At 34.5% G+C, this 26438-nt stretch overlaps 1 protein-coding gene and 2 pseudogenes across 5 annotated transcripts; all 3 read left to right on the top strand.

The window, feature by feature from the left end:
* Window positions 1-3554: 3554 nt before the first annotated feature.
* LOC118047984 (protein tesmin/TSO1-like CXC 5) lies at window positions 3555-11219 on the top strand. Of its 5 annotated transcripts, none has more exons than XR_012170186.1 (9): window positions 3555-4189; window positions 4935-5042; window positions 5615-5792; window positions 6647-7006; window positions 7331-7434; window positions 7513-7607; window positions 9387-9806; window positions 10425-10489; window positions 10584-10721. XR_012170186.1 is itself a non-coding variant. In XM_035057475.2 (9 exons), exons 2-9 carry the CDS (start codon window positions 3930-3932, stop codon window positions 10826-10828), a joined length of 1770 nt encoding a protein of 589 aa, XP_034913366.1. In that variant the 5' UTR covers window positions 3564-3770; window positions 3901-3929; the 3' UTR covers window positions 10829-11219. The 5 variants fall into 5 exon arrangements, 4 of the variants coding, with proteins under 4 accessions (XP_034913366.1, XP_034913365.1, XP_034913368.1 ...); XM_035057475.2 differs by lacking the exon at window positions 10425-10489 and having other exon boundaries at window positions 3564-3770; window positions 3901-4189; window positions 10584-11219; XM_035057474.2 differs by lacking the exon at window positions 10425-10489 and having other exon boundaries at window positions 3564-3770; window positions 3890-4189; window positions 10584-11219.
* A 5436-nt stretch (window positions 11220-16655) lies between these two features.
* Window positions 16656-17167, top strand: LOC118047997 (ethylene-responsive transcription factor ERF114-like; annotated as a pseudogene).
* A 6496-nt stretch (window positions 17168-23663) lies between these two features.
* On the top strand, window positions 23664-24426 carry LOC118047998 (uncharacterized; annotated as a pseudogene).
* The last annotated feature ends 2012 nt before the right edge of the window (window positions 24427-26438 follow it).

Below are 26438 nucleotides of genomic sequence, written 5' to 3'. Positions count from 1 at the left end.
ATTTCATTTCCATTTCTTTTTCTTTGAGTTGAATATTTTTTTAAAATTTTTTTTTAATTTTATCCTTCAATATTTCATTGATTTAGAAACAGTATTCATAATTTATTTCAGCTTATTTTTTATAAGATTATTGCAATCCTAAACAAAAATCTTGATATATAGTTGATGTTTAATTTTATTAGCATCTATCTTTATTATCAAATTATTGAATAAAAAAAAAAGTTGTTAAATCCATTGGAGTCTATTCTTTGGATCGTGGTTTTGGTGGTTTAAGCTTTAAAGCCCAAATCAATTCAAGATATTATCATCTTAATATTAAAAAAGGATATTATTTTGAATTTTTTTGAAAGATAAACAACGTTTTTTACCAATCATCTAGATTGCTTTTAGACTCACCAAGTCGACTGGTCATGTCGAGACAACTTTCACATGGGTTAATTTTAAACCTACGCTAAGATAGGAGTTGAGTCAAGATGTTTCGAGGTTGACATGTTAGGTTGGGCTCCCCCTTTTTTTTTTTTTCCTTTCTCTTTTTTTTTTTTTTTAAAAAAAACTTCCAGCTTCCAGCTTTTCTTCTTCTTTTGATTGAATACTTTTTTTCTTTTTCTTTTTTTCCAACCTCATTCTTCAACATTTGATTGATTTTGAATTGGTTTTCATAATTTATTTTGGTTTGCTTTCTAAAAGATTTTCATAATCTTAAATAAATATTTTGATATTTGATTGGTGCATAATTTTGTGAATGTCTATATTTTTTATCATATGATCAAGTAAAAAACAGTTAAAAAAAACAGTTATTAAACCTAGTGGAGTCCATGATTCGGATTGCAAGTTTAATAAGTTAAGCCAAGCCCGAGTTGACTCGATATGCCCCTAACTTAATATTGAAAAAAAGAAGTTATCTTATTTTTTTTTAAAGTCAAACCATTCTTTTTTACTGATCATCCAAATTGTTTTATGATCCATCAAGTCGACTTGGTCATCTTAAAACAACTTTCGCGCAAGTTAATTTTTAAATTTAGGTTAAACAAGAAGTCATGTCAAAAAGTTTTAAAGTTGAGTTGTAGAGTAGAGTTTAATAATATTGTCAAATTGTTTTCTATGATATGAACTTTTTTTTAATCCAACCCGCAATGTAGCATGAGTCCCCCCTTTCATTTTTTTTACCTTTGCTTTTGGTTTTTTCTTTCGTTTATTTTTATTTTTTTAAAAATTTATTTTCTTTAAATTTTATCCTTCAATATTTTGCTGGTTTTGAATTAATCTTCACAATTTGTTTCAGTTTGCTTTTTATTGAAATCTCAAACAAATATTTTGATATTTGATTTGTGTTTGATTTTGCGAACTTCTATTTTTGTTATAGTATAATTAAGTAACAAATAGTTTTTTTTAAAAAATTATTAAGCCCATTGGAGTTTATAATCAATGTCACGAGTTTAACAAGTTAAGTCATGAAACCTAGATCGTTTAAATATATTATTAAAAAAAAGTGTCATCTTAAATTTCTTTTTAAAACCACACCATATTTTTTACTAGTCATTATAGTTGTTTGTGATATGTCAAGTTGACAAGGTCATGTCATGATAATTTTTACATGATTTAATTTTAAATTTGTACTAAGTAAGGAGATGAATTGGTAGAATTTAAAATTGATTTGCTTGATCAAATTTAATAACAATACTAAATAATTTTTTATTTGCCTAAACCATTTTTTATAAGTTGAAAAGAATTTTAATCCAACCAACATAAAACTAGTCTTATGAAAAAAAAAGAATGCTGGGGACAGGGGCGGAAGCAAGGGGGGGCAAGCAGGGGCCGGGGCCCCCCCTGTAATTTTTTTTTTATTAGGTAATTAAATGAGGAAGTGTTATATTTTTTATTTTATTTTAAAGAGGTGGGCTATGACTTCACTTTTGATTTCCTTTGAATTTATTCTTGAGTTACATGGAAAAGAAAAAAAAAATAAAAACATTATTTTGTGAAATAAAAAACAGAACTAATCAAAAACAAAAATAAAAACACTAATCGCAAGCAAACTTTTTCTACAAAAAAAATTAAAGCAGAGCTATTAATTAATTTATCTTTCATCAAATAAAATAAGGTAATTTAAATTTAAAATATATTTTTGTTTTGTTTTGAGATGTTTGTTAATAATTTGATGATGATTTTTTTATATAATTCTACCATTTTTGCTCCCTTTTTTTTTTCTTAGATTTGCTAGTTCTACCAATTGCTTTTTTGAATTCTTGTTATAATGATTTTTTTCTAATTAATTAGATATATTTTATTGGTTTTGTTTTGATTATGCTTGGATTTTTTGATTAATAGAGCCACCAAAATTATCAATTTTTTCTTACAATATATATTTTGATTTTAGGTTGAAAAAAAAAATTAATAACTCACAGCCTACTAAACGAGCTTTTTCAGCGATGAAGATTGTTAAAACAAAACTTCATAATAGGATGAAGGATGATTTTCTTGCAAATTATTTGATTGTCTATATAAAAAAAAAAAATTGTTGAAAGATTCACAACTGATATGATAATCGATGATTTCTATTCTATGAAAGAACGACGAGCATAATTAAAATAAATATGTAAGAATTATTTTTTATTACTTTTTGCTTTATTTCAAAGTTTATCAAACAATAAATAATGCTTCGTTTTAACTAATGTTTCTTATATACTTTGTATGTTTATATTTGATAAGTATAAAAACCAACTACATTAAAGTGATGGATATATTATGAAAATAAAATTAACTTTATTTCTTTGACTCAATTTGGTATTACTCCAAACTTTTTACCTTATACAAAGGTTATTATATGTTCGTAGTAAGTTATTTGAATAAAACTAAATTATGTAAGTTTTGTTTTACAACTAATGTACAATAAATTAAAATAAATATTATATTTTATTATATTAATTTTGACCCCTCCTAATAAATAATCCTGGAAGTTTCTATATTTCTTAAGCTAAATTAATTTGTTAACGAAATTCCTTTTAATAGCAAGAGAGAGCATCAGAGAATTTTTTCGTACGTTACTGTTATTCCTCTGTGTCCAAAACAAATCTTGTCCGTCCATTAGTGCCAAATAAAAAAAAAAGAACAACATTACTTTTAGTAAATGTGTCACCAAATGAAAACATCGTAAAACAAACCTAACAGGCTAACCTCCAACTCGAGAAAAAGTAAGTGTGTCAACGACAGCCTCTTTAGCGCCAATTTTATTTTATTTTTCACTTTTCACCCATTAAAAAATCCCCTCCTCTTTTTTTCACCCTTCCTCTCATAACCCAACCATCCAATCACACATTGCCAACTCATCTTTTCTTCACGTGGATTACAAATTCTTCACGTCCTGCACTGTAGCGTACACTAGCTATCCTTTCAGACAAGTCGACTCCCACACCATGGAAATTTTTATATCTTAAATTAATCAAACGGTGAAACTATGTAACCTGATTCTCTTTCTATGAAATGCGACCGTCAGATCATTGAATTGAAGGAAAAGCGTCAGATTAGAAATAAAACTGAAATCCAACCATTCAATAAAAGAAGAAAAATTGAATTTCAAAATCACTTGAGAGAGGGGGGGAGACACACACCAAGGAAGAACACCAAGCAAGCCAAAGCCAAAGCCGAAAGCCCCCCCTTTTGCTACCCACAGTCCTTTTCTCTCTATCTCTATTCGTTTTCTGGATCAAAGTTGTTTGTAAATATTTTTTTATTTCTTCGATTTTTGTTTGAGCTCATTAATCGCTCATTTGGTGAGTAATTGTGTGTTTTGGATGATTTATGTTCGTTTTCTGGATCTGAAGGTTTGAGAATTGGGACGAGTTTGTGTAATTATTGAGGAAAACTCACTATAATTTATTTACTTAAAAAGAATCTGGACAGGGGTGATTTGGAGATTATTTTGAAAATAGATGGGGGAAAGTGAGGGAAGCGAATTCCCTCCAAAAAAGCTGCAGCAATCGGAGACTGCAGATTTTCCGGCCAAAAAGCTAGCCAGACAGCTAGATTTCACACAGGGTGTCCTTCCTGAATTGCAGCCATCGCCTGTGGTGGTTACCCCGGCGTCCGCGCAGTGCCAGCCGCAGCCTCACCCACAACCGCAACCACAGGTGGTTTCGATTCCAGTGGCACCGCAACAGCAGACGCAGCAGGAGCCAGCAGCGAGGGCTGTGTGAGTTAAAGTTTGATATTTTTGAAAAGAAAAAAAAACTGCCTTGTGAGATTGTATATGTGGATTTTACTGGGTAAATTACTGAATCTTGCAAGTTTTCATTTGGAAGAATTGATGTCAAACAAATGGGAAATTTACCATTTTTGTGGGCTTGATTGGAGTTTTTGTTTGAAAGTTTTGATTTTGGAGTTGCAAAGTTGTCATCTTTGCGAATTTTTGAGGGTTCTTGTCACTGTTCTTCACTGCTCTTTCTCCCATTAATTCTAAATTTCCTTTTTATTTTTTTGCAGAGGTGCAGTTTTTAATTTTTTTTTCCCAAAGAGAGTTTGCTTAGTTTTCTTTGATCCAGGGATAATGGGTCTGATGTTTTGATGAGGTCATCTTCGAATTAGATTACAAGAAAGGAACTCTACTCCCCCCCCCCCTCCCCCAATGAGTAGTGAAAGAAATGAAACAGTCTTGTAAATGTAATTCTTGCATTTATTTTTCTTTTTTCTATCGTTGAAGATATTTCTGTGTATACAGGTCCATACCTTTTCAAATTAGATGCCTTTAGTGAATAAATGCTCTGAAAATGAAGTTGAGAGAAGTTTTGGTAGAGACAGACACACAGTTACTTTGCTACCATTGATCAAGACACACAATTCGTTGTCCATTATGACTTTCTTTCATTCTTTCATCCATTTATTTCTCTCCTAAGAGTCTAAGACTGCTCTTTTCTTTCCTTTTTTCTCCTTATATCCAGGAAACCAGAATCACCAAAATCAAGACCAAGACTGAATGCTGAATTGAAAGATGGCACTCCGAAGAAGCAAAAACAGTGCAACTGTAAACACTCTCGGTGCTTAAAGCTGTAAGTACATCGTCATCTTAGTAATGTTTCTTCCATGGGATGATATTCTGTTCTGCTTTAGAGTCAATGAATTGCTGTTTTCTTTTCCGATGAAATTTAAATCAAATATATCTCGGTACTACTTAATTTGGTCGTGGGATTTACTGCTGGCTTGCTTTTCTATTTAAGAATTTGAAAAATGGAGTTACAGGTGTCAACTTGTTATAGTCTTATTTCAACAGAAAAAGAAACAATTTTGAACTCGTTTTCCATTCTTATATCCAGGAAGTACACGTTTAAGTGCAACACTGGAGGTCTGGTACTACTCATCTCATGCTTTATGCGTGAAATGATTTTCATAAATGTAGAAATATTGCCTAGAACAACACCCAGGCAGCTCGCTTGAATCATTTTTAAATTATGGGGCCTGCTTTCTGTGCTTCAGTCACATGATACCCTAGTAATTTCTGTTTAATGGATTTCGGGTTTGCTAACTTTCCTGGTTTTCTGGTAATGACATCATGTCAATTCTTGTACTGCACTGACTGGCACAAGATATTTACTGATATATAATTTTTTCATGTCCTGAGCAGTTATTGTGAGTGCTTTGCCTCTGGAACATATTGTGATGGGTGCAATTGCGTTAATTGTTATAACAATGTTGAAAATGAGGCTGCCAGGCGAGAAGCTGTCGAAGCAACTTTAGAGCGTAATCCAAATGCATTCAGGCCAAAAATTGCAAGCAGCCCACATGGAACACGGGATAGTCGGGTACATTGGTTAAACCTACATAGACTACTTTTCAGCTGAATGCTTTTATGAAGTTTATTAACCAAATATTTACTTCAAATGGGAGCCTTTATCATATATAGCCTTTCCTTTGTCTTTGCTTTTCCTCATTTCTTGTTGGAACAGGAGCCAGGATACCCCTCTGTATCTCTTTTCCATTTTTTGATGTAATTTAAATGAGATATTTTGTATCTGAAGCTATAGTTACATTTTATCTTTGATTGTGAAGGTTTTGAGTGGTGTTTGTCTTTTTACCTTTTGCTTTGTGCATGAAAGTGTTGCACTACTTGAGATATGACATAATCTGCAACAATAAAAAAAATTGACAATCCTTTTATTATTTCCTTTTTGTCATGAATGCCATTTTCAGTATGAAATTGCCAAATAATTTTGTCCCAGACAGTGGAATCATATTCGAGGGTTCATTGTCGGAGGGTTCTTATACTCCAGCTCTCTTTGTTTTCCTTTCTTTCATTCGATGGATGACTTTTCTTTATTTTGTTATTCTGCTCATTTTCATTATTAATAGAACTTCATCTAAAATATTCAGTAGATATCAAACCTTTTCCCTATGAATTTTTCACTGAAATAAATCCTCATGTGCTGAACTTTTTAAGGTGGAGTTTGTTTCATTTATGTGGAATTTATTCATTAAGAAAATTGCAGAACACCATTATGATAGATGCATAGGTAAAAACTCATTGCTTGTCATTATTGAATTTAAATGAAGTACCTTTGTTAGAATTCATTGGAGGTGTTTTTATTTATTTTTTATGAGATCCTACTTTTTTCTGGTGTTGTTGGCCATCATATGAAATGGTTGGAAACAATTGCAGGAAGAGACTGGGGAAGGATTGGTGTTTGTAAAGCACAATAAGGGATGTCATTGCAAGAAATCTGGATGTCTCAAAAAGTACTGTGAATGTTTCCAAGCAAACATTCTTTGTTCTGAAAATTGTAAATGCATGGACTGCAAGAATTTTGAAGGAAGCGAAGAGAGACAGGCTCTCTTTCATGGTGACCATGGCAACAACATGGCATATATTCAACAGGCTGCAAATGCTGCAATAACTGGGGCTATTGGATCTTCTGGCTATGCTTCCCTGCCTGTATCTAGGAAGAGAAAAGGTCAGGAGCTTTTCTTTGGGCAGACAGTCAAGGATCCGTCATTTCACAGGCTTGGACATTTTCAACAGGTAAATGTCCTCTTAGCATATTTGGTTAATTCTGTATCGAAGAGAATTTTTTATTTGTAATGATGATTTTGTAAAAGTTACCTAATCTAAGCAGTTTACAATTCGATGCATAGAATAAGCTATTAGCTTGTAGAGACGAACTGGGAAGAAGAAGATAGACATAATCATAAAACTAGCTTCTTCTGTCTCTGAGTTGCAGTTCAAGTTTGCAAATTACATCCTTATTGCTATTTGTTGGATCCTTTGATTTGGTACTGAATCATCATATTTGGGTACTGGTCTATAGCACATGACAGTGTTGCTGTGTGTTTTTTGCATTCACAGGCTAGCCACATCAGGCCTGCTGCACCCTCCTCTCCATTGCCTTCTAATCCTGTTACTCGAGCTGGTATCACTACAACATTGGGCTCTTCAAAAATCACATACAGGTATAGTGGCTGTTTGTCTTCATGAAAACATTACCAATATTCGTGTTCACAAAACTAACTTTCATGTCATGATTGCAGGTCTCTCTTGTCAGACATTATCCAATCACAGGACTTAAAAGAACTTTGCTCAGTTTTAGTGGTTCTGTCAGGAGAAGCTGCCAAGATGCTTTCAGGTGTAACAATGCTCATACATGTTAAATTGTTTTTACATGTTCAGAATGTTTTTTTTTTCTTTATAAAAAAACAATGATAGAATTTTCATTTCTTGACAAATAAAATGGTACAACAAATATACAAAGGCATTGCAAATCCTCCAAAAGGACAGTATAATTACATAGAAGAGGATTATTGAAAAATTTCCCTAACTATCTTGAATCACTAGCCTAGCAATGATGTGAGCTGCTTTATTTCCAGTTCTATGATCATGGTAGCACCCAGAAACACCAACCAGCTGCATGAGATGTAAGATGTAAAAAACTATGAGCTCTATACCACAAGACTGGTCCGTCGTGATTAATTTCCTTTATGAGATCCAAACAATTGCACTCAATTACCATATTATGCCAACCTTTTTCTATTAACCAGGAAAGAGCTTCCTTAATAGCTAAAGCCTCCATCATCTTTGGATTAGAAACTCACTTGCAGAAAATAGCTCCACAGCTACAAAAGAGCCTTGACTATCATGCAAAACCATTCCCAAACCACCACTGGGTGACTGATTATTCCAAGAGGCATCCACCTTAAAATGAAAAAACCTTGAGCAGGAACACACCAGCTCCTAATTGCAGAAGCAGTCACATTAGAACTAGCTGATCCCCTGTTAAGCAAGCTACCACTCACAGCTTCAACATATTCAAGCCACTGGTTCTGAATGTAGAAGGACAACATGTTCTTTTATGCTTTGTATTGCATTTGCTCATTTGCATGATATTCCTTTGATTTGAGTATCAGAATAGCTCAAATTTGTTTTCCATGCTTTATTTATTAGAACTCTTGATTATATTTTCCAACTGCTGACTTGTTCTAACAAGTGTATCCCTTAGTTTTGGCTGAGCTGCATGCATTCAGCTTTCTGAGCCTTCTCTAGCAAGTCAGTGTTAGAATTTCCCAGATCATGCTTTAAAGCTGTCAACCACCCCCCCCCACCCCCCAATGAGACAGGTTGCTCCATTATTCACCTGCAACAGAAGATATCTTCCATGTCTGCTTTCCACTCGATACTCCATATAACAAGTGTTCTGTTCCCATGCTGCATCCCTTCTTGGTCTCCTAAAGTTGTATGAGATGCTTGTGGCCATGCATGTCTGCACTTTTTTGTATGTTCTTTTCCCTGTCCTTAATATTCTGCTCTTTTCAACCCAGCAACTTTCTTCTGAATGTGTATTTTCAAAACTGACTAGATTATCTGTGATTTCTGTGTCCAGTTTGGTTTGCTACTGCTCATCTTTTTGAGCTATGTTCCCAGGGTTAGCTTGTGATGTTTAAACCTCTATGTCTGAGATTTTCAAAAAGTTGGTTTGCAACAGGAGGGGCTGGGACTTGATGTAGTTTATCACATTTCCTCCACCATGTGAGAAGCAGTCAGCTTCATATTTGTTACTATTTGCAATTTTTTTATGGTAAACCAAGTACTCCTAACTAATTAGATATACAAAAAAGTCCAACTACTTGTCCATTGTAAATATGTTAATGCTCTGTAGCCTTATTCTATTCTTGAAAAATAAACACTGAATTGTACAGAGCTATAGCTGGTCTGACAAATGGGTGTTCCTTGAGAATGTTGACATGTTATGAAACAAGAAATGCGAGTACTGCAACCAATATCTAATGATTGGGCTTTCCTTTGAAATGGGTGTTCCTTGAGAATGTTGACATGTTATGAAACAAGAAATGCGAGTACTGCAACCAATATCTAATGATTGGGCTTTCCTTTGAAATTCTTGCATATCCAGACCAAAGAAATTCAATGAAAAAGCGAGTAGAAGATCAAAGAGACACTTTTCTTGCTTCATCTACCCAAGAAAGGTTGCAGAGCCAGAAGGAATTTGATGCTGATAAAATTGTTTCTAATGATTGTTCGAGTACAAACCATGCTGATGAAGGAGGCCCTGATGATTCCAGCTTAGATGGTGTTGATATGCCAAAAGGAAGGCCAATGTCTCCTGGGACGTTGGCATTGATGTGCGATGAACAAGATACGATCTTTATGGCTGCTGCTTCCCCCAATGGGTTGATGGGCCATGCCTGCAACAGTTCTTCACAACTTCCTTGTGGACAAGGCATGACAGAGGCTTATGCAGAGCAAGAAAGAATTGTTTTATCGAAGTTTCGAGATTGCCTTAATAAGCTGATCACATTCGGGGAAATAAAAGGCAAGTTTCTCTCCTTTTGCCAAAGTTTTATACACTAATGGCTCTAGAAAAGGGAAATGCCAGGTCTAGTATTTTTAGATGATATACTAATGTTTTACAAGAAACTAGTATGTCATCATACATATTGCTAAGTTGTTTATTTTATCAAACATTTCTCCAAAATAAACATTGCTTTTTAATTCTTATTGTTACTTTGTTAAATTTGAAAATATATCACCTTAATGGAAGTTACAGATAGTTGTTTTCTCTTAGTGTACAAAAGACAAATAGCCTCTTTTCAATCAGAAATTTTCATTTACTAGAATTTGTTTCTTACATTGGGAGGCGCATTGGCCCTAGGGTTACAATGGGAATAGCCCTCTTCCACCCCATAAACCCTACACATGTTCTCCACTGGCTTTGAAGTTTTGAACTCAGGACCTCCATAGTTGGAATTGGAAGGTCAAACCTTTAGGGTGTACTCTTGTGGATGTGCAATTAACTACAATCAGCTACTGTAATTACATATGCCACTTGTTACGTAACTTACCTTTAGGGTGTACTCCTGTGGATGTGCAATTAACTGCAATCAGCTATTGTAATTACATATGCCACTTGTTATGCAACTTACCTTTTCAGTTAGTCAATTGTGATGGTTTGGGCTTTCTGATTTCAAGGGTTGTCTTTAGCTGCTCCATTGTAAGGTGCCATGGATTTCAGATTCATAGTTGTGATCAATGTTCTTATAATTAGTGAATTATATCTTTAATTGCTTCAAATATTGTGAAATTTCAACAGAAACGAAGTGTTCATCATCAGCCAGAACTGAGCTGGGGAATGAAAAAGGTCCATCCAGCAAAGGTTTAGCAAATACCAGAACTGGAACAGGGAGTCAGCAGGGACCCTTTAGCAATGGGGTTGTTAAAGTTCCAGCAACTGCCAAACCAGCCCAGATGGTTACTTCTATAGTTGCCACCTCTAGCAGTGATCTTAGAAAAATTCCTAGCCTCCCACAAAATGGAGATAACAAGCTGAAGTCTTGAAAAGAAATGTAAAGACATTTTAGCTCTGAAGACTGGCCCAAGGTACGACGCTACAGAATTTCTGCAACACTACTACAATGCTCATTCTGACTTCAGTGCTGATGCAGTCTCTAGGTAGTATTTGGGCCTGGTTGTTGGAACTGACCAGGATTCGATTTATTTCCCTCGTAATTAATATATTACATAGTAGTGTTTCTGCTTCAACCATAATTCAAATCCAGTGGTATAAGTTGCCGAGCCTTACAAATGCACAGGATATGGTTTCTATGATTACATGCAGTTACCATCATAGATTGTATCTTTAGATACTAGGGATTTTCTTGTTCTATTTACATTGTTAAAAGCAAAGAGCAAATTTATGATTTTTAATGGAATATGAAATTTCAAGTTTGATCCTTGAACTAAAAGCAGAAACATTTTTTCCTGTTAGTGTATTGATCCTGTTCCTACTTGCTGATTGTCTCTGCAGTCTAAATGCTTCATTCAATACTGGTTATTTTTCATAGGATGGGGTTGCCTTTGTCAAAAAGTTAAGGGGTTTGGTATCCTTCGCAGTTTCTGGAAACAGAAAACTTGATTGGTTATGAATACAATCAAGCTTATGAATTCATTGTTATTATTTTTGTCAACCACCGGTTTGGAGGTATTTCGACTGGTTTTTCACGTCTTTGAAAGAACAAAAAAAGCTTTCTGTTTCTGGTTTTGAATTTGACTTTTAAAAATAGATGAGGGAAATGTTACTAAACTTTCTGGTTACTTTTGGTATGTTTGAAAAATAAACAGCCCTTAGTTGGTGGTCTTTTATGCCTACATTACCAGTAGGTTGTTTCCCGTATGTGATTTTACTTTTAGCAACAGCTGATATGTAGACGAGATGGAATCAAGGAATTGATCCTTAATGTGGTCTTCAAAGTCAGACAGTTATACTGTGAAAAAAAAAAAAAAAAAAGATTTTGACCCATTTGGCCTAAACCCACCTTCTCAGCATAACCAAAACAAGTCGAATGTTGCAAAAATGTAGATGGAGAAAGAGAAGGTTGAAAGAGATGAAAATTTCAAGAGGGCCGAAGGTGAGGAGTACAGAGGTGCATAAAAATTAGATGGCCCGCACTTTTTTTTGAAGTTAGTTGGTTTTGTGAATATTATACGTGAAAATTATGAAACGAAGTTATTCGGGAGTATTTAAGTTCTTGTTAGATAGATTTAAAATTGTAGAGAGATTTATTATCTGAAAAAATAATATTTTAAAGGTCAAATTGCCGTCAATTACAAGCTGTTCAATTATCTAGTTTTCAATGTTAATTCATATGATCTATTTGTGAGAAATCTCCTAAACCTTTATTTAGAAATTTAGAAGAGAGGAATTGCTATACCCAAAGTGCTAGTTCTCATATTGTGTTTATATAGTTTTTTTTTTATCTAATAGACAACCACACTAAATAAGAGGTATAATTTACTATTTATAAAAAAATTTGAAAAAACCTTATAATTGACAAAATATTAATTTGCCTCTTAAATAATATCCATATATCAATTTAGAATAATTTTAGAAATCAACTTAATCAAGTTTTTACTTGATTTTTTTAGGTCTATAAATATAATCCTTGTATTAATTATATTCAAGTATTTAATTTCTAAAATATATTTAAATCAAGTTATACTTAATTAAATAATTTTAGTATAATTTATAACTAATATGTTAACCCAAATATAAATTATAATTCTAATTAAATAAGTTAAATAATTTAATTTATTATTAATTTAATAATTGATTAATTTATATTTGAAGATCAGATGTATTATTTAACAACATTTCATGATTTCTAAATATTAGAAAAGTCATTGTTTGTTTGACTTAACTTTTTAATGACTGGTTTCTTATTGTTGTTAATATCTTTTCATCAATAATGTTTTGATTTAACATAAAAGCAAGGAGTATATCTTCCATGTTAAATTATATTTATTCTTTATGATAGTTATTGATCGTTTGAATAAATTTCAAATCTCATTTCACTTTTGTCAAAGATTTCTCAATTAATACCATTTAAGAATAGATGGAACAATTTCTTTAATTAACATATAGTGAAGAATTCTCTCTTGATCACTTAAATACTTTCATATAGTTTATGTTATATCCAACGTTTGCCCTTTCGTTGCCTCGTTTAAGATAAGATGTAATAGGATCAAATTATAACATTCTCTATATAAGATGATTTAATGATCTTAAGTCAAATGATCACTTACACAACCATCACATGAGCCTTTCTATAGAGATATGTGATCTTTCCATATGAAACTTTTATATAAGTCAGTTCAATGTCCATGTCTTAAGACAAACACCTACATATTAGTTCTAGGTATGTCAGCTTATAAGAACTACCGCTTCCTTTCATAAAAAGAAAGAATATAATATATATAAGTCCTTATGGCTATAATGAATATTCAGTATTTAAGAGAGCATCGACGAGGAACATTTTAGAAACAATGGTTTGATGTAATAGAAATTTCATAATTATAACAACTTTATAATTTTTTTGTAAAATATTTTTATCTTATGGACTTTATCTTTATTTTAGATTCATTAATCTAATATTATATGAATATTAAAGATAAATTAAGCTTTTATTAATAATAAATATGTATTTACATAAATATAACAATGCCACGTGTAATCAATCGATTGACTACAATACATATTAAACTAACAATCTCCTACTTGCACTAAAGTACATCGCTCTTGTATCTAATACCATATTGTAGAATACCATTTTCATCACACACACACACATATATATCTCAATCCGTGTCTTTGAACACATGTTTTTGGATAAGAATTCCATGCAACCTTCTAGATCTATCTTTATAGATTTCTATATTCAATGTAACATTAATGCTTCCACATGGATAGTAACTTAATAGGATGATTTTCTAGATTCTCTTTGATGGGTACTCACTCTATCTTTACATCTTTTATTTTATTAATTTATCAAATGAAATTAAATTTCTTAAGTACTTGTTTGGATCATTGATGAGATATTGGTTCCTTTACTTATGCAATGACTTCATTGTTTTTACTATATAGGGCAATTGAATCAACAATGCTAGGAACCAACCTAGTTCATTAATGTATCTTTTGATTCAAACAACCTCTTTGTTTCTTTAAATGTGGAGGTGTACTCTTATTCAGTTATAGAATCAATTGTTCTCTTAACAATGCTAGGAACCAACCTAGTTCATTGATGATTTTTTTGATTCAAACAAGCTCTTTGTTTTCTTAAATGTGGAGGTGTACTCTTATTCAGTTGTAGAATCAATTTTTCTCTCAACAGTGCTAGGAACCAACCTAGTTCATTGATGAATTTTTTAATTCAAACAATCTCATTGTTTTCTTAAACGTGGAGGTGCACTCTTATCAGTTCTACAATCAGTTGTGCTCTCTTCTTTGTATTTCTTTCAACTTAGAGCACTACCATTTAGAGTAAAATATATATTGATTGGTATTTATTATTTTTCCAATATTTCATTGAAAAAAATCTTAATTCAAACAATTTTGAACTTCTAATTTATCTTCTCCATTGATGAATTCTATAGCTAAGTATAGAATACCATTTCCATCTCTCTCTCTCTCTCTCTCTCTCACACACACACACACACATATATCTCAATCTATGTCTTGGAACACATGTTTTTAGATAAGAATTCCATGCAACCTTCTAGATCTATCTCTATAGATTTCTATATTCAATATATAGGTTGGTTCTTTTAATTTTTTTTATGGAGAAATTCTAGCACAACCAACTTATTGATTAAATAAAAGATATGTTATTTTTAAATATGTCATCTATATATAATACTGGGAAAACGACACCATTCTTGCTAACTTTTTGTAAACACAAGGTTTATCCATATTTTTGATAAAAATTAAATATGTTGAATATACCATCAAAATTAGATATTCATACTCCTTAAAGCTTGCATAGTATATTTGTACATTGCCTTTCATGTTAGTCTTTCTTTTAAAGTCTCATTTAGATCTATTAGATTTTATCCCTTCAGGTGGATCAACCAAGTTCTAAACTTGGTTAGTACATGAAGTCCATAACTTCAAGTCATCTATTGGAATAAATATTATATATTACTTTCAAGTAATTGGTAGACTCATAAATTATGAGCTACATGTCATTAACAGTTTCCATCAGGGGTCTTTGTATCATTGATGCATGACATGTTCGATTAAACATATTCGATTAATGGTAACCTTGAGTGACTCAACAAATTATCTATGAATAGAACTTTAGTTTTATGCATATAAAATTGGAAGGCAACTATTCATGTTCTTACATAACAATTTATATATAAACATATACCCTTAGTATGCCATTCTAATTAGACGATTATTGACATATCTAAGCTAATTTCCCCGAGCCACTGAAGGAAATTAAATAGTCAAATCTTAAGTAGTTGAAACAAGTCTTCATAAGTCCATTGCAAGCACTTCAGTTGTAGCCTTCATTGCCATTTCTTTCTTCGTCTTGGATTATACAATAATTTCCTATCTAAATTTCTATATTTTTAAGTTATATAATATTTACATAATTAATTAAGAAAATTTGAGTTATATTTAAGGAAGAAATATAACCCAGAAGAAAAAATAGAGACAAGACAAGACATACAGATCCTATTTAATAAAATTACAACCATTAAATAAAGGCCCAATCACATTGGTTTTTAATGTCTATAATCATTCATCATGCATAATAGCATATTAATATACATAATAAAATTATTGCATGCTTTAATTCTAATTATTGGTGTCACAACCGACATCGCGGCGGCCTTAAAAATTATTTAAATCTTTGGAAAGAACGGATATCTGGCATCCTGTTCTTTAATGAGCAATATTATTTGTTTAAGGAGTCGCCACCTAGTATTATGGTCACTAGGAACCCTAACTGGTCAACAGAGATTCTATGGTTCGGGACTAGTTACATAAAAGGGAAGATATTATCACCCCTTAAACGTCCTGCTTGAAACAGGCTGCATTGCTAGTTTCGTCTTAAATTGCTAAATGTTTATTAGTTTATGGTATGAAAATTTGCTTATAATATTCCTGACTCTGGCGCCAATGAATATTCAACTACGAATATTTCCAACTCTGGCGTTGGTAAATATTACGTAGCTATAAAATAAATTAGATCAATATTTTTTTTATTCCTGACTCTGGCGTCAGTGAATAAACAAATAAAATAAATTTATTTTTACGCATGCACAATCTTTTTATGTTTCTAGTAAACTAAAATAAAATACAATGAAAGAATAATATAAATTTAAATCGGTATTTTTATTCCTGACTCTGGCGTCAATGAATAAACCAATAAATTTATATTGTCTTTATTCACGCATACATATTTTTTTATTTTTACTTTTTTACCTTTTTACTTTTTTATTTTTCTGTTTTTTTTTTTACCTGCAGGCATGCCTGAACTGTTCACGCACGCCTGTTATAGAAACATTGTAATTAAAATGCAAAACTGAAGCTTACCTGTTGCTGCACTTGAAGATGAAGATGACGAGGATGGAGGGCTGGCCAGCTGAAATGTTTTCTTCTCCTCTGTTTTCTCTTCATTGTGTTGCTGCACTTGAAGATGAAGATGACGGTGATGGAGGGCTGGCCAGCTGAAACGTTTTCTTCTCCTTTGTTTTCTCTTCATTCTTCCCCTGGTCTTCTTCCCGTGCTCTCCTTGTCTCTACTACGCTCATCCATTTTCCTTCTCACTCTTCTGGTTTTCTTTTCATTTTAATCATCCCTTTCTGCTCCCTTCCTTTCATGGCTTCTTCAAAGGAAGGACATTGCAGGGGAGTTCGAAAGAGACCATGGGGTCGCTATGCTGCAGAAATACATGACCCATGGAAGCAAACACGGGTATGGCTAGGCACATTTGATACACCTGAGGAAGCTGCTCTCGCTTATGATGGTGCAGCTCGTTCTCTTCGTGGAGCTAAGGCGAAGACTAACTTCCCATCGCCACCTTCCACTTCTGGTCTCTCTCGCGATCTCAATCTTCCATCCGACCCTCACCACCACCACCACCTCCATTGGAGTTCAAGTCCTCATGTCAGGTCCCACAGGTTTGGTGGTCTTGGTGAGTTCTTGCAGACTGGATTAAAGAAAGGAACTTCAATGCTACTGAGGCTGCAGCAGCTTCTGGGCCAGTAGTGAAGATAGAGGGTACTGGTGTTGGTGTTGTAGCTGGAGCTCTTCTGCTGCTGCTGGCTGGAAGAGGCGCGCCTTGCTGGCTGCTGATGCATGGAGGGGCTGAGATGAAGGACGATGGTTAATGGGGAGAGTGAGAGCGGGGAGGATGAAAAAGGAAAAGGCCGAGGAGGGGGAAGGTATGGCTGGTTTCAGCAGGGAAGAACAGAGGAAAAGGCTGGGGGAGGGGGCAGCAGCGGCTAGTCTAGGATTCTGCCGTGCCCCCTCCTTTTTTTTGTCAATGTCTTTTTTCGTAGGGTTTCGGGTAATAGCTTTCTTTTGGAGTTTTCTCCTTTTTTAGGGTTTCTCTCTCTTTTGTAGGTTTCTCTCCTTAATTTCCTCCTCTCCTCTTTTGCATAGACTGGGATCAGTATTTATAGTGCAAGAGTCCCATCGCTTGTAAGAAGTACAGTCTCAATCAAACTCATTCTCTTTTTTTTGAAGTTCGAATTAGAATCGAATTCGAAATCAAACAACTATCATTATCTTGAAGGTAAGGATTATCTTGAAGATAAGGATTATTTCGAAAGTAAGGATTGTCTCAAAGATAAGGATAGAATGGCGAAAGCACATTATAGTCCTTAATTTTCACGAAAGTTGACAAATCACACTTTTTATCGAAACAAGTCTCTGATCTTTTAATTTTACATTTTAAACCCTGTAAAAATTAAATTAAAAACCAATGGGCCAAAATTGAGTTATGACAGTTTCCCCCTCTTTATAATATTTACTATGCGACGATATTAGAAAATTTCATTTTCTTTTAGCTTTGTGTAATAAATTTATAAAGAAAATTAGATACAGAAAGAACTTTTGCTTCTTTTTTATTTTTTTAGTTTTGAAAACTTTGAAAACAGTAGATTGACACATGACCTTTACAGAGAGATGTAGAAATCAAGAAACAAGTCATTTGGGAGACGACCCATTTTTTTTTTTTTTTTTGGTGATGGTATATTGTAATGGGTTACCGGCCCAAATGGTCACATTGTAATGAGTTACCTGCCCAATATAAGATGGTATATTGTAATGGGTTACCGGCCTAAATGGTCACATTGTAATGGGTTACATGCCTAGTATAGGATGGTAAATTGTAATGGGTTACCAGCCCAGATGGTCACATTGTAATGGGTTACCTGCCCAGGTGGTCACATTGTAATGGGTTACCTGCCCAGTTGGTCACATTGTAATGGGTTACCAGCCCAGTTGGTCACATTGTAATGGGTTACCTGCCCAGTTGGTATATTGTAATGGGTTACCAGCCCAGATGGTCACATTGTAATGGGTTACCTGCCAGTATAGGATGGTATATTGTAATGGGTTACCGGCCCAGATGGTCACATTGTAATGGGTTACCTGCCCAGTGGAAAAATACAAGGATTTTTTTTTAATAAGACGAGGGCTCGAAGGCGCGCTCGAATGGAGATAAGACGAGGGCTCGAAGGCATGCTCGAATGGAGATAAGATAGAAAATGCACTACCTTTGATGGTCGAGGGCTCGAAGGCGCGCTCGAATGGAGGTAGGATAGAAAATACACTACCTTTGATGGTCGAGGGCTCGAAGGCGCGCTCGAAAATAAATAAGACGAGGGCTCAAAGGCGCGCTCGAAAATAAATAAGACGAGGGCTCGAAGGCGCGCTCGAATGGAGGTAGGATAGAAAATGCACTACCTATGATGGTCGAGGGCTCGAAGGCGCGCTCAAATGGAGGTAGGATAGGAAATGCACTACCTTTGATGGTCAAGGGCTCGAAGGCGCGCTAAAAAAGAAATAAGACGAGGGCTCGAAGGCGCGCTCGAATGGAGATAAGACGAGGGCTCGAAGGCACGCTCGAATGGAGGTAGGATATGAAATGCACTACCTCAGGAGTGGAAACTGAAAGGTGGTGCAAAAATACAGAGATTTTTCTGGTGGCCTAATTCTCATGGGCGGCCTGCCCAGGTTGAAAAATTCTCAAAAAATGAAAATTTTTCAAAAGAAATTTTGATCTTTGGCCATTTCAAGTTGGCCTTCCACTAGATGGATTCTGTTAGAATTTTCTCTAATAAAATTTGCAACACTCATTGTCCAATGTCTCAAAGTTTAAATGATATGCATGCATCTTTACTTGATTTGAAATATAGGCCCCCCATTTCTTCTTAGTCTTGTCGTTGCTTGGTTGGTGAGATCTTGCTATCTGATTTGAGTCATCTTTGTCGTTTGGCTTTCTAGCCCACTCGAGTTGGCCCATGTAAGTTTATTTCCAGATACATAACTCAGTCTTTACGGTGCCCATCATGACCCACTTGCTTGCCTGTCTCATCAAATAATTTGAGAGGATTATTCATTACCCCTCGTTTCACTGCTAAAAACATTCGGTATCACTTGCTGAAAGGATCGAGCTGTCTTTTGTAAACCAAAATGCCCCCTTGTCTTGTTGTAAGGGATGCTATATTTTCCTTAAACACAATGTTGTCCCCTTGTACTTGTCATTGCCCCCAAGTGTGCTATGTCACTGACTTAGATGAATAATGATTTTAAGAGGCTATTCTCTCATTTCTCTCCTTTTCAGTTTGGTGGAAGAATATGGGTCTAGAATGAATCTTGAAATCTTGATCTTGCATTTTGAAAACAAAAATTATTTCGATGTGAGTCCAATAACAATTTGCTTTTCAAATCTTGCAACTCCTTGGTTATTTTCTTTATTTGAAAAAGAGATTATTTGCTCTTGTGTTTGGCAATGAGGTCTTCGGTGATAATATGTCATGAGATGACCCTTTATTTTGAAGTGAAGGGCTCGAGAAAAAGATCGAGGTTTTGTAAGAGAAAAACTTGTCTCTTTTTGAACATTTATTTTTATCAGCATGAATAATAATGAGTAGTTTATTCTTGATGTCATGAATCTTATGAAAAAATATCTTTGCATTTTGAGAGCATTGTTTATTGTTATAGATTGCTTGCTTGCTTGGTTTGAAAGGATTTCTACAGGCACGTAACGTAGGCTGTGGTTTTCGGCTATGAAAGAAAAGGATATAAGACTCAAAGAGTGTTTTAGGGTTTCAAAGACTGAAGATCACGATCAATAGTTTGACTTTTGACGTTATTCATATTTTCTTTTTGCCGCTCTTCTTTGATTTGCCCCCCCTTTTTCTTTTTCATTGCTTTGCTAGAGCATACTCACTTTATCTTGGTTATTTGGGCATGCCCCCTAGCATTTGAGTTTCTTGGGCTCTTTTTCCTTTTGGCTTTCTCATGGCTTTATCCTCTTTCTTGATCATTGAAATTTCACTTGCCCCTTTTTTTGTGATGTGGGCATGATCCCTAGCATTTGAGTTTCTTAGGCTCCTTTGCCTTTTGGCTTTCTCACGGCTTTATCATCCTTCTTGATCATTGAAATTTCACTTGCCCCTAGTGTAGGGTGTGATCTTAGTCAGGATTTTTTTTATGAAAGAAAAAAAAATTTATTCAGGCTCAAAAAGGGTTTGCAAGGGATGTACTTATTTTAGAACGTGAAAGGAATAACAAAGATGGCCTTTCCTCATTTCAAGCGCAAGCAGGTATGATCAATAAACTTTGACCTCGTATAATGTGATGGTTTATTCTTTGCAAAGATACATTTCATGAGTTATGAGCAACAAGTTCACTACATACCATTATTCATACATTTAAAAACACATGATTCAAGAGTAATGGGGTAAGGGTATTTTTTTTCTTTTTCTTTTTAGAGTTTGGTCACCTCTATGAAGGAGTTGTTTGATTCACTTGTCATTCTACAAGTAGAATGTAAAAAATATCGTTTTTGAATAAACATCAAATTACTTTTGAAATCAAAATGCCAGATCAATTTTTCAAAACTCCAATAGGGAAACTGATTTTTGGTAAAAGAGATGAATTGCATCTATGAGATCGCACAAGGCTTCAAAGATGTGTTTGTGAGTCTTTATAAGAAAGCTCTCTCAGGAAAATGAATAAAGCTTAATCGTAAACACGATTGAATGACAAACTCATTATTTTCATTGAAACTTTGGAAAATAAATTCAACAATAAAGAACTTATGACAACATCTTGGGCTATGAATACTGGCATGATAACACATAAAGGGGCTAAGCATTTAGCGATCATTGATTGGAATTTCTGAAATCTTTTAGTCATTCATTCTCCTCAACAAGGGCATCTTTTCAACAGTCAATTGAAATCAAATATAGATCATTCTCGACCTAATATCACCATAGCTTTATCTTCAAGATAGTTTATTTCTAGGAGTCGATGTGAAGCAATTAGCTATAGAAATGATAAGTGCCTTGGCAACCACCTTCAGTGAAACCGTTCTTCTCAATCGGGATAACAATCTTACCTAACCCAATGGCTTGTTCAATCCTTTAAGCTATAACAACCAGGTCAGTGAAATGTTGTGCAGAGCTTCTAACCAAGTATTCAAAGTATGGAGCTTTAAAGGTGTTGGAAAATAAATTGATCATCTCTTTTTCCAATATGGGAGGGTTAAATTGTGCAGCTAACTCACTCCATCTCCGGGCGTATTCTCTTATGGACTCCTTGTTGTCCTTCTCCATAGCTTGCAAGCTTAACCGATCAGGGCCCACATCTATATTGAACTTATATTGCCTCATGAAGGCATCAACTAAATCCTTCCATTTTTTAACCTTGGTATTGTCCAACCGCATATACCAAGTGAGGGCAACATTACTCAGACTATCTTGAAAGAAATGAATCAGCAGTTTCTCATCATGAACAACTTCAGCCATTTTGTTGCAGTATGCTTTGAGATGAGTTATAGGGCATTGAGTTCCCGTATATTTAACAAATTCTGGCACTCTAAAATTTTTGGGAATGACAACGTTGGGCACTAAACACATCTCAGCAACCTTTATAGGATCATATAGGTGAATTCCCTCAAATGCCCTCATCCTTTGTTCTAGGGCAATGAATTTGTTCAGATCATCCTTTTTTTTTATCATATTGCCTTTTTAATATCCTTTCTCTGTAGAATCAATGGTGGAAGAAATTCTTGTAGGGTATGATGGTTGGAAATGCATAGCTTGTTGAAAATCAGATGACAACCCATTTGCCCCCAGATTCTGTGGATTGAAGGGATTTACAAGCATAGGTTCAGGCTGAGCTATAAGTGTTGCTTTTCCAGATTTATCTCTCAAGGCCTGCTCGAGTAGACTAGTAAGCCTTGCGACTTCTTCTTTAAGATTGTCCACCTCTTTTTGATGTAGGGCTTCCAACTGGACTCTTTCTTCATCTTCAATTTGTCTTTTTCTCGAATGGGTTTCAATGGGGAACTTATATTTCAACCTGCTATATGTAAATCATGCAATTATGCAAAAAATGTTGAGGCAATAAAAATACGTATGAAATGCAGACTCGCCCTTCACCGGATGACAACCTAATAGGAAGATTCTAATTGTTGAGTGCATCAAAAGGTTGGTCATTATCTAGTTTTAAAGGGTCTCTCGCATGCTCAATGATCGTCCATGAAAGGTCGATATGAGGCCTACAAGTAGTGTGAAAATAGAGGCCCTGAGTAATATCAGTTTGACATATCAACCACTTCCAAGTAAACAATCAAGCGAGAGTTGGATGGTTTCACGAGTCTTACCCAGGCTAAAGCCATTGGGGTACCGTTACTTTCCCACTTATCCTAGATTTTAAGGTGTGTGCTCTTAACGTGTTGCATGACAATATAAACAATGATGCATGCTAAATCAGTAAATGCAAGAAAAAATAAACAAATAAACATAAAATAACAAACATTATAGCAATTGATAAACAAAAGGCAAAGCTTAGTCCATTAGTTCCCAGTGGAGTTGCCATTCTGTCGCACCCGACATCGCGGCGGCCTTAAAAATTATTTAAATCTTTGGAAAGAACGGATTTCTGGCATCCTGTTCTTTAATGAGGAATATTCTTTGTTTAAGGAGTCGCCACCTAGTATTATGGTCACTAGGAACCCTAACTGGTCAACAGAGATTCTATGGTTCGGGACTAGTTACGTAAAAGGGAAGATATTATCACCCCTTAAACGTCCTGCCTGAAATAGGCTGCATTGCTAGTTTCGTCTTAAATTGCTAAATGTTTATTAGTTTATGGTATGAAAATTTGCTTATAATATTCCTGACTCTGGCGCCAATGAATATTCAACTACGAATATTTCCAACTCTGGCGTTGGTAAATATTACGTAGCTATAAAATAAATTAGATCAATATTTTTTTTATTCCTGACTCTGGCGTCAGTGAATAAACAAATAAAATAAATTTATTTTTACGCATGCACAATCTTTTTATGTTTCTAGTAAAATAAAATAAAATACAATGAAAGAATAATATAAATTTAAATCGGTATTTTTATTCCTGACTCTGGCGTCAATGAATAAACCAATAAATTTATATTGTCTTTATTCACGCATATATATTTTTTTATTTTTACTTTTTTACCTTTTTACTTTTTTATTTTTCTGTTTTTTTTTTTTTACCTGCAGGCGTGCATGAACTGTTCACGCACGCCTGCTATAGAAACATTGTAATTAAAATGCACAACCGAAGCTTACCTGTTGCTGCACTTGAAGATGAAGATGACGGGGATGGAGGGCTGGCCAGCTGAAACGTTTTCTTCTCCTCTGTTTTCTCTTCATTGTGTTGCTGCACTTGAAGATGAAGATGACGGTGATGGAGGGCTGGCCAGCTGAAACGTTTTCTTCTCCTCTGTTTTCTCTTCATTCTTCCCCTGGTCTTCTTCCCGTGCTCTCCTTGTCTCTACTACGCTCATCCATTTTCCTTCTCACTCTCCTGGTTTTCTTTTCATTTTAATCATCCCTTTCTGCTCCCTTCCTTTCATGGCTTCTTCAAGGGAAGGACATTGCAGGGGAGTTCGAAAGAGACCATGGGGTCGCTATGCTGCAGAAATACATGACCCATGGAAGCAAACACGGGTATGGCTAGGCACATTTGATACACCTGAGGAAGCTGCTCTCGCTTATGATGGTGCAGCTCGTTCTCTTCGTGGAGCTAAGGCGAAGACTAACTTCCCATCGCCACCTTCCACTTCTGGTCTCTCTCGCGACCTCAATCTTCCATCCGACCCTCACCACCACCACCACCTCCGTTGGAGTTCAAGTCCTCATGTCAGGTCCCACAGGTTTGGTGGTCTTGGTGAGTTCTTGCAGACTGGATTAAAGAAAGGAACTTCAATGCTACTGAGGCTGCAGCAGCTTCTGGGCCAGTAGTGAAGATAGAGGGTACTGGTGTTGGTGTTGTAGCTGGAGCTCTTCTGCTGCTGCTGGCTGGAAGAGGCGCGCCTTGCTGGCTGCTGATGCATGGAGGGGCTGAGATGAAGGACGATGGTTAATGGGGAGAGTGAGAGCGGGGAGGATGAAAAAGGAAAAGGCCGAGGAGGGGGAAGGTATGGCTGGTTTCAGCAGGGAAGAACACAGGAAAAGGCTGGGGGAGGGGGCACCAACGGCTAGTCTAGGATTCTGCCGTGCCCCCTCCTTTTTTTTGTCAATGTCTTTTTTCGTAGGGTTTGGGGTAATAGCTTTCTTTTGGAGTTTTCTCCTTTTTTAGGGTTTCTCTCTCTTTTATAGGTTTCTCTCCTTAATTTCCTCCTCTCCTCTTTTGCATAGACTGGGATCAGTATTTATAGTGCAAGAGTCTCATCGCTTATAAGAAGTACAATCTAAATCAAACTCATTCTTTTTTTTTTTGAAGTTCGAATTAGAATCGAATTCGAAATCAAACAACTATCATTATCTTGAAGGTAAGGATTATCTTGAAGATAAGGATTATTTCGAAAGTAATGATTGTCTCAAAGATAAGGATAGAATGGCAAAAGCACATTATAGTCCTTAATTTTCATGAAAGTTGACAAATTACACTTTTTATCGAAACAAGTCTCTGATCTTTTAATTTTACATTTTGAACCCTGTAAAAATTAAATTAAAAACCAATAGGCCAAAATTGAGTTATGACAATTGACTTTATGTGTAATTTTTTAAAAGAATATTTCTAACATTAGAAATATTAAATCAAATATAATTTAATAATTTCTCAAACATAATAAATTTCATTTAATTTAAATTTTTCTTTTAAAAACAATTTTTCAAAATTTAATAAGAAAACTAATCACATGAAACCATTTAATTCAATAAATCTTAATCCTATCAGGATATCATAATACTCAAAAAATTAAATTAAATATTTTAATTTAATCTTGATCTAATTAGGAAAATTAATTCTATAATTAATTTAATTTAGGGTTTCAATTTTAATATAAAATCATTATTTTATATATGAAGGGCTAAAATAGTAATTTTAGCTCCAAAATACCTAAAGGTAATTAGATATTAGTTACAGGGGTAAAATTGTAATTCTACCCCTTAAAAAACCCTAAAAAGGCTAAAGGGGTAGGATCATAAATTTTACCCCTTCTTCTTCTTGTTGCAGTAGCCTTGTTGCAACTATCGTTGCAATAGGTTGTGCATAGTAGTGCAAGGTTGTTGCCTCGCGCAAGGCTGCTAGTGCTGCACCTGATAGGGCAGCAGCCCATGGTTGTTGCCTCTCATGACAGAAACGAGTGTCAATAAATTTGGCATCGTTGTTGGCAGTGCAATAGTGCCCAAGGTGCTACACTTGACACAACAATATGCGCTAGCAGATTTGGCATCGTCACTTTTTTTTTTTTTTTTAATTTTCAGCCAAACTTGCCACCATTGAATCTTTGATCTTCTATGCATTCTTAGTGCATAAATATGTATGTGTAGAATTTAAAATCATGTATTTATTATCGCATTTATATGGTGTTGCAACGATCATCATCTTAGATTATATTTTTTAATGTGGGTGGAAAGAGTAAAGAGTTCTTGTCCTTTATTAATTAAAAAGATTTAGAGCTACCACCTAATATTTTGGTCATTAATAACTCCAATTGGTCTTCAGAGTCTGGATAAAGAGATTGATTGTGTATAGGGAGGACAATATCCCTCTTAATACACTCTATTTAAAATAAGGTACATTGTTTATTTGTCTGACTATTAATAAAACACTATTATATTTTTTTAATCGTTGATTTATCTATTAGTTAAAGTAGGCCACCTTAGTAGAGTGGACCATGGCTTTACGGGTTAAGCCTTGTCATTCTAAAGCCAAAATATATCTTTTACATTTTGCTTTTTTTTTTTTAATTTCGAGAATACATCTTATGTATAATTTTATAATCCTTGATATTAAAAATAAACATTGGTTTTTTTGAAACTTCAGAAAAATCCCCATGGCTTTAATAAACTTTTTATTAAACACGTGATGCATGCAAAACAATAAAACTGTTTGTTGATTGTTTTTGGTATTTTAAATCACACAATATTT

Source organism: Populus alba, chromosome 6, assembly GCF_005239225.2.
Source record: "Populus alba chromosome 6, ASM523922v2, whole genome shotgun sequence".
Lineage (NCBI taxonomy): Eukaryota > Viridiplantae > Streptophyta > Magnoliopsida > Malpighiales > Salicaceae > Populus > Populus alba.
Note: the sequence above shows the minus strand (reverse complement) of the source record. Positions and strands in the feature narration are given on the sequence as shown.